Genomic DNA, 9,514 nt, shown 5'->3' on the forward strand with positions numbered 1-9,514 from the left:
CCTGTAGGATGTGCAATCTGTAATTCTTAAATTGTTCTCATGTGCCCTATGATGCCATCATGTAACTTTTATGTATGTAGAAAATACCAAGACCTGTTAATTTCCCTAAGGAAGGCCTTTGCCATTTTTATGAGAATAGTACTCCCCTGATTGTATTTCATTATGATAAAATTCCTAAATATTTTAACAGTCTAAGACACCTTCTGGTGCCCGTTAACCAAAGTTGAATTCTACAGTTCAAATCCCAACATCTAACTTTTTTGCCAAAGTCCTAGATAATGTTTTGAGGAGAACAGAAAATATATGCTTACTTTCTTTTTGAGACCTGAAAATTATTTCTATAATTAAGATGATACAATTTTCACATAAATACCATTATTTTACATACATACCCAGCATACTAGTTTAACTCTTGATGAGAATTTTTTTTTCTTGGTGAGGTTTTTTTTTTTTCCCCCCTGCAAAATTAAGTTGAAAGAAAGCGCAATGCCTTAAACATTTGGTACAGAGAAAGCCAATAAAAAATAACTTTAGGTTGCTTGAGAGACCTCAGCTGCCCTTTATAGAAGTAGATATCAATCTCACTGTTGTTTTTTATGGTAAAGAAAAAAATCTAAGAATTATCATGATACCCGATTAGAAAAAAAAACAGCTACAGTAATGGGGATGGTTAGCTAGAAGAGAACTGAAAAAGAGCTATAGAAACTCAGATGTGTAACTGCAAATTTTAAATAAGGTGTATTAGGATTCTCCAGAGAAACAGAACTAGTAGGGTATGTTTGTGTGTATAAAAGGAATTTTCATCTTATCGTGGAGGCTGAGAAGGCCCACAGTTTGTTGTCTGCAAGCTGGAAACCTAGGCAGGCCAGTGGTATAATTCAGTCCGAGTCTGAAGTCCTAAGAACCAGGAACACTGAGGCTGAATATCCATGTCCCAACTTGAGTAATGAGGCAGGAAAAAACAAATTATTTCTCTACCTTTCTTACGATTCAGGCCTTCAGCAGATTATGTGATGTCCAACCACATTGGAGAGAGCAAACTGCTATACAGTCTTCCAATTCAAATGCTAATTTCACCCGGAAACATTCTCAGACCCAGAAATAAAGTTTAGCCTAATATCTGAGTGCTCTGTGATCCAGTTAAGTTGACACACAAGATTAACCATCATACAATTGTTTGAATTTCTGACACTGGGAATTACTTACTGGGTCATAATCTATACAATTTACTCTTAAATGGTGCCAATAAAGTGTGTGTGTGTGCGCGCACGTGCACACACACACACACACGCACACACGTGCACACACATGCAGACATAGTAAAAGTTTGAAAGAGGGTACCTAAACCAGTTCTATTACAAAGATAGTAGCTGTTGACTGTATACTTACTTGTTAAGACTTCACTCGCCTGCTACCAAGGCATCTAATAGCAACTGGGGAAGGAAAGAAAAAAATTAACATGCTCTTTCCTTAAGGATAAGTGCCAATTATAATATCCTGATTATTTGACAGGAAAGAATGTAAACCTGTTTCAAGATAAATAAGTTTCAAAATAAAACTTGAAGAGAAAAACTGAAAAGCTGAAATAAACATTTTAATACCAACAAAAGTGTTGAACTTTGAAACTTTAAATTATTTCCATGGCAGTCTTTCAGCTAAATCTGCACTATCCGTAAAAGGACAGCAGATTTGCTTCAGTATTTTGGTAAAAAATGATAAAATCAAATTTTGATAACTTTTCTTCTGGTCTTTTCTTAGGTCTTTAGTGGCTTTGTCATTAATATTGTCCATGCTCCTCTTCAAACCTGCTCCAATTTATATCCTGGATGAGGTAGATGCAGCCTTGGACCTTTCTCACACCCAAAACATCGGACAAATGCTGCGGACTCATTTCACGCATTCTCAGGTGAGAACCAGGAAGACAATGTCTCCATGATAGTTTTCGTATAGTATGTGTTTATTCAAAAACTATTCTTTAGTAATGGCCAATACGAAGATATTTAGGATTGAAGAATATGAAAGCATTGTATCTCTTTAAGTATACAGTGATTATTTACACGTATGCACATTCAAATAAGGAAAGAAGGTTTGGTTTACTGTTACAGAAAGAGCCAGGCATGACAATTGTTGGTTGTATCATGAGGGAGAGTCTAAGTTTTTCATAATTAGAAATTAAATATGGTTAATGTCATTATTTTCTCTAGCTTGCTGCCAAAGGATACACAATCAAAGCAAGACTGGCTTAGGAACATACCTAGGCATCAGAAAATCATGTGGTACTTGATGGGGTACCCGTCATTTTTCCTGGGTCGGAAGTAGAGAAAAGCCCCTTTAAGAACAGTTAGTTTTTATTGAACTGTTGCTGCAGGAGCTGGGGCTGCCAAGTATGGTTATATAGATAATGCAGTGTACAACTCGGGGGTTTCACTTAATTGTAGTTAGCATAGACTTATTTATTATGGTCCATTTTTACCAGGTAACAGTGAAGTGGTACCTATTTTGAATTCTATAAGTGTTCCATTTGACTAGTGGTAGTGCTGTGGGAACTTGTAGCCTTTGATATTTTTGCAATATCACAAAGAAAAATATTTCACCAGAGCATTTAGAGCTAGCAACAAAACAGTGATGCCAGCTGCAGAGGATAGCAACAAGCAGTCAACCAGCAGGAAATAGTAAACTTGGGTAATGAAGCACTCAAGGTAAAATTAAGACTCCTAAAACCCAAATATAGAAAGCTAGAATTCATTTAGGTGCCTAATATTATAACTATTTGTTACTTGCATTTGCTTTGAGCCACACATTGAAAGAAATAAAATCAAAATATCTCTAGACAATTCTTAGTTCCAGAATAAAAACAGGAGTGCTTTTCTTCAAATTACAAAATACCTTTTATGCTTTTTTTCTTTTTCCCTCAAGTTCATTGTGGTGTCCCTAAAGGAGGGTATGTTCAACAATGCGAATGTCCTATTCAAAACCAAGTTTGTGGATGGTGTTTCTACAGTAGCCAGATTTACTCAGTGTCAAAATGGAAAGATTCCTAAGGAAACTACATCCAAGGCAAAAGGACCCAAATGACCACCTTTGAAGCTAAAAGTACAGATTTACTCCTTTACCTTGACCTGTTTTTTAAACATAAAGACCTTGGGATTTACTTATTTATGTAAAATGTAATGTTGTTTTGTTACTTAACCTGTATTTTCTCTTCCTTTATGTAATCACTTATAAATGAACATAGATGCCTCTTAATCAGTGTAACTATGGTCCAGTTACTGTGATTGTGATTTTATGCATGTCCTCAAATGTTTTTTCTTACACAATTCTTTATACTAGGGAGCCGGAGATACCTGGTTGGTGGTGCATTGTTTGTAAAAGCTAAAAATAAAAAGAAACAGATGGAATTAAGTTATAAGATAAATATAGCTGATAGTCAGCTTTTAATTAGTTTAATTCCTAAGGTAATATTAATGTGTTTTCTGTTGTTAAGAATGTCATTTAGGTAAGAATTATAAAGCAAGTGTCTGGACCAACAAAGGGAACACACAGGAAGCTGTTAGGCATGCACCAAGCTATTTGTTGTTAGTTCTGTGAAGATACAATGGCAGAGCCCTGATTGAGACCCAGATGGGAAACCTTTTGAAAGATTCTCTCACTTTAATGATGTTTGGAGATCATGTTTCTGTATGCTTAGTAATTGGTCTGTGCAATCTTAAGTTTTTAAAAAATCTTCACTAGTATTTTAATAGAAGCCTGGGAGAAGTTATGTTGCATTAAGTCTCCTCATGTTTTCAAAGATTTTTGTTATTAGCCTTTTCATAATCCAATTAATAACAGTCTTTTGGTGAATGAGAATGTAGAAGCCAGCAGACTAAACCAAATATATCTTTTTCCTTGAAGTCTGATGCATATATAAATAGATCCACCCATTCTACTGAAAGAACTCAAAATTTGATGATTATTATATATCTTAGTGATTTCTGCTTTCCAGGTCAAAAGGTTGAAGTTCCTTTAAGAACTCAAAAGAAGCGCTAACAAACACCATTTGGTTACTATGTGTAGTTCTGCATCACCAGAGTGTCTCCAAACTCTGAATTTTGAAAGCGCTCACATGATCTAATCTGATCTTGAGTATATTATTTTGGCCCTGTATCCCTTCTTGATACTCAGTTCCTTTATGTTACCCTTTCCCTAATATATGCTTATGGTTCTTGGCTTTGGCTTTAACATTCCTCATCCTTCTCATACACAACTGAGGATGTCAGATAACATCCAGGTAACTGATACAATGGGACACACTGGAAAGGACTGAATCTGAAATTCATTCTGTCCACTATGGGAGGAGAGGGAGACAAAGTTATAAATGCTGAGTTACAGGAAGTCTAATTTCACCTATAACAGACAGGAGTTTTTTATTTCCTTTCAAATGTATTGAATATTATTTGCCAAAACAGTTCGGTCGGTTCACACTTGCAGTAAGATCACATATCTGTTGACCACAACCCAGTCAGCACTGGCTGTTAGTTTTATTATTTCTGATTTACTAGTTATAAAATGGTAGTTCATTGCTGTTTTAACTAACATTTGATAAGTAACTTGTGAGGTTGAATATTTTGACATCTGAACTAATTTTATTTACCTCAGATTTTCTATTTGCTTCCTTAATTTTTGTCTCCTATATATCATGCTTTTTGATGATAATCCTCAAACATATTAAATTTTTATGAGTAATGTCAGTATATTGTGATTAGAAGACGACATGAAGGGGAGAGTCGGGGACCTTTAAAGTTCTGCAATAACATAAGTAACCTTTACAGAGCTCTTTCTAGACATCAGAGGCTATTCGTATTTGCATCTGTTTTCACATTTGAGTAAGTACTGTTGATCGGCATTACATAATTGAGGAAATTGAATTGAGCACAAAAGTTAACAGACTTGTCTGTGGTGATAGTAGTTAGAGGCAGAGCCAAGATACCAGTCTTGGCAGTTGGGTTCCAGAATATTACCTTTCTGACAGTTTGAACATTTGTGTTCATTGTACATAATAAATTTAAGACACACCTGGGTGAGCAGTATGCACAACATGAGAAAATTATTTCTAGGAAGAATGTCAAACATTTGAAAAGGATTCCTTCTGGGTTTGGGCCGGGGGGGCGGGGGGGGGGGTTTGTTTTGGCATTTCATGTACCCTAACAAATGCAAAAGCAAAAACTTGAGAATCCATTCTCTTCTGATACAGTGAGGTAATCAAATAGGCCAACCACTCCCGCAATCATGTCGTCTGCAAATCAGGACAGGTTTTCTTCCTTTTTGATCTGTGGGCCTTTATTCCCCTTTCTTCCTGTACTGGCTTGAAGTTCCAGCACTGTGTGGTATAAATAATGAGAGCTGGCATATCTTCCTCTTCCCCAAAATTCTGAGGAAAGCATTCAGTCTCTCACCACCTAAGTATAATGTTAGCCATAGGCTTTTTGGTTTATATTCTTTATCTAGTTAAAGAAGTTTCCTTCTGTTCCTAGTTTGGTCACTTTTATCATGGATGGGTTATTGAATGTTGTTCATTGCTTTTTCTGCATTGATTGATATGATCATGTAAGTGCTTTAGCCTGTTAAGAGAATGAATTACATTGCTTAATTTGTGAATATTAAACCAGCCTGGTATTCCTGAATTAAACCCTGCTTGGTCATGGTCTATAATTCTCTTTATGTAGAGGCATACCTTGTTTTATTATGCTTCACGGGTAACTGCGTTTTTTTTTTTACAGATTGAAGGTTTGTGGCCACCCTGCACCCACCAAGTCTGCCAGCACCCTTTTTCCCCACAGCATTGGTTCACTTTGAGTCTGTCACAGTTTGATCTCACATACTTTCAAACTTTCTCCTTGTTATATTTGTTATGGTGATCAGTGATTATGACTCACTGAAATCTCTGATGATGGTTAGCATTTTTTAGCAATAAGCTATTTTTAAGATACATACTTTTTTTAGACCTAATGCTGTTGCCCACTTAATGGATTACAGTGTAAATATAACTTTTAAATTTAAATATTGGTTTCAGGAGTAGAACTCAGTGATTCATCACTTACATACAACATCCAGTTCTCATCACAAGTGTCTGCCTTAGTACCCATAACCCATCCCCCAACCCATGGCCCTCCATCAACCCTCAGTTTGTTCTCTATCAGTAAGTCTTTTGTGGTTTGATCTCTTTTTGAATATTACTCAGCCATCAAAAATCAAATGTTGCCACTTGCAACAATGTGGATGGAGCTAGAATGTATTATGCTAAGTGAAATAAGTCCATCAGAGAAAGACAAATAGCATCTGATTTTAAGAAATCAAAACAGATGAATATATGGTAAAGGGGGGTATAAATAGAACTTTTATATGCACTGGGAAAGCCAAAAAAATTTTTTTGCCTTGTTTTGCTTGCTGTATTGTAGTATCAAACTGAACCCAAAATGTTTCCAGGTTATGCCTGTTTTATAGGATTCTGTTTGCTAATAGCTTGGTTGTGATTTTTGTGTGTGTTCATTAAGGGCTTTCGTCTGTATGGGTTTTGTTTTGTTTTGTTTTTACTGGCTTTGTTTGCTTTTGGGGTAATACTACATAAAATTAATTGGGAAATGTTACCTCTTCTATTTTCTGTATAATTATATAGAATTTGTGTTAACAATTCTTCAAATATTAGATAGAATCCTCCTATGAAACTCTCTAGGCCTGGAGATTAGGGGGCGGGATGGGGGGAATAGAAATACAATTTCTTTAATAGTTATGGGAATGTTTAAATTATCTGTTTTACAACAAGTGATTTGTGATAGTGTGTGTTTTTTGCTGAATTGTTCCATTTCATCTAAACTGTCAAATTTGTGTGCAGCAGTCATGGTATTTCCTCATTATCCTTTTGATGTCTTCAAGCTCTGAAGTTATCACTTGTTTCATTCCAGATATTGGTAATTTTTGTTTTTTTCTGTCAGTCGTGATGGAAGTTTGTCAATTTTATTGTCTTTCGAAGAACCAGTTTTTTATTTCATTTACTTTATTGTCTTTCTGTTTTCATTTACTGATTTTGTCTCATTTCCTTTTTTCTGCTTTGGGCTTATTTTGCTCTTTTCTAGTTTTATGGTAGAGGTTTAGATTGTTGATTTGAGATCTCTTCTTTTTGTAGCAAGCAATTAATGCTATCATTGGCCCTCTTAGGTAGTAATCTTTTAGCTTCATCTCACAGATTTTGATATGTTGCATTTTCAACTTTAACTTCAAAATATATTCTAATTTGCTTTGACATTTCTTCTATTGAATTCTTTTGGAATCTATTTAAGTTTCCAGATAGTTCGGGATTTTCCAGGTAGCATTCTCTTACTGATTTCTAGTTTGTTCTGTTATGTCAGGAATCCGTTTGTTTTAATTGTTAAAAAAGGATAGATTTAGAAAACAAAATAGGTACAAATTCAGTGGTCTAAGGTTCTACCTTAATCTATATTCTAGATAAATAAAAAGTAAACCCAAATTAAATAGAAAGGTGGAAATAATAAAAGGTAGAAGTCAACATATACAGGACAGAAAAACAATGGAGAAAATTAAGCTGACATATTGATTTTGTTGTTTTGAGAACCAGGTATCTGTAATTAGACCATTCAGGCAAACCAGAGAAATTACAAGTCACTAATATCAGGAATGAAAGAAGAGTTGCCACTGTGGCTTTTACCTAAATTAAAAGGATGCAAAATTGTGATGCTTTTCATGCCAGTAAATTCAATAACTTAGACAAAATGGAAAATTGGAAAAATAAAACTCACTAAAATTGACAAGAGTAGACAGAACTTGAATAGCTTCACATCTGTTCATGCAATTGAAATGATTAAATATCTTCTCACAAGGAAAACTTTAGTTCCATGTGGTTTTATTTGTAAATATTACTATTCAAAGACGGGGGGGGGGGGGGGGGGGGGAGGGGAACACTTCCAACCTGTTATAAGGCCAGGGTTCTAATACTAAAACTTGACAAAGACATAAAACAAGAAAATTACAGCCTGGTAGCCCTCATGGTCTTAAGAGCAAAAACCCTGAAAATATTAGCAAACTGAATCTGATAACATTTACAGGCGATAATAAGCCATTTTCAGTTTTTTTTCAATAAATGGTACCAACAGCTAGGTATTTATACAAAAAAAAAAAAAAATTGCCCTTCACAACATACACAAAAAAATAACTAAAGATGAGACATAGGCCTAAAAGTAGTAGTTATAACACTTCTAGAAGAAAACAAAATTTTTGCGACCTTAGATTAGGCAAAGATTTCCTAGGACACACCAAAAAAACACAAACCTCAAAAGAAGAAGAAAAGTATCAAGCAACATTAAAATTTTAAGAATATTTTCAAAAGACAGTCTTAAGAAAATGAAAAGTCAAAGCACAGAATAGGAGAAATTTGGAATGTTCGGAGCTGACAGAGTTGGGTGCAGAATGTGTCAACTCACATGTTGACGTTGGCATGAATGGTGGGCAGAACTGTCACCTAGGCATAAACCAGGGTGGGGCAGCACTCTGTGCTAGCAATACTGATAGCATTTTCACCTCCATGCATTTGAATGTTTTTGTTGTTTTTTTAATGGTGGTCTCACTTAAAAGTGTCTTTAATGAAGCTATAAAATTTTTTTATCCCCCCCCTCCTGAGTACGTCTTTAATAATCTGATAAAATGGGAGTTATATTATAAAGCATTTCTGCATACCAAAACATGGTTCTTTTGCAGAAATGCTCTTATTTCTGTTGTAGTCTGAAATAACTTTTCATGGAAAAGCATTTTTACTTGGACAGGTGACTAAGACAAACTATGGTTATTAAGTCTATGGCATTTGGTTAGACATTTCTTAAAAATGAACAGAATGAACCTGTCATATTAACCTGACATTTGTTGCAAATACTAAAATTGTAGCTTTCAAATGAAAATTAGAATTCTGGCAAACTTGTATTTGTCATTGTGAGCTGGACATCTCAATAAAGACTGTTCTGATAATACTGGTGGTCATATTAACAGGATTTTTTTTATATTGTATTGTGAAATGTGTTAACATTTTGAAGATCTGCATAACCCAATCAATGGTGGTTTCCCTTGACTAATATGTGATGCTACAAAATCCTGCATGGGTAAGTAAAATAGCCGTTCTAAGTACAGGAATCACCAGTTAATTTTAATGGTATAAGGGGCAATATTTTTATTAATGGAGTTTCAGATTCCACATGGCAACTAAGAAGCGATCCCTTGTTGCATTGTGTTATTTGTATCAAGAAAGGATTATCTACATTATGTAATACTCCAACTACATATTTATTCTCAACTGTAGCAAACAGAATCCTATAAACCAGGCATACCCTGGGGACATTTTGGGTTCAGTCTTATACTACCACAATAAAGCAAGTAAAACAAAGCAAAAAAAATTTGGGGGGGTTTCCTAGTACATATAACTCTAGGTATGAAACTTGAATAACTTGTCTAAACTTCCACAGCTAGAAAATAA

General features: G+C 34.9%; 1 protein-coding gene across 3 annotated transcripts in view; it reads left to right on the plus strand.

Annotated features, from left to right (window-relative positions):
- Positions 1-9,014, plus strand: part of SMC2 (structural maintenance of chromosomes 2) — a 69,422-nt gene extending 60,408 nt beyond the window's left edge. For 2 of the 3 annotated variants that reach the window (XM_060609145.3, XM_060609143.3), the window contains 2 exons: positions 1,759-1,906; positions 2,917-9,014. In XM_060609145.3, coding sequence (XP_060465128.1) covers positions 1,759-1,906; positions 2,917-3,075 — 307 coding nt within the window. In that variant the 3' untranslated portion in view covers positions 3,076-9,014. The remainder of the gene's footprint in view (positions 1-1,758; positions 1,907-2,916) is intronic. The other variant, XM_060609144.3, reaches the window with a different exon arrangement.
- Positions 9,015-9,514: the final 500 nt, after the last annotated feature.

This window comes from Panthera onca, chromosome D4, assembly GCF_046562875.1.
Source record: "Panthera onca isolate mPanOnc1 chromosome D4, mPanOnc1 haplotype 2, whole genome shotgun sequence".
Classification (NCBI taxonomy): domain Eukaryota; kingdom Metazoa; phylum Chordata; class Mammalia; order Carnivora; family Felidae; genus Panthera; species Panthera onca.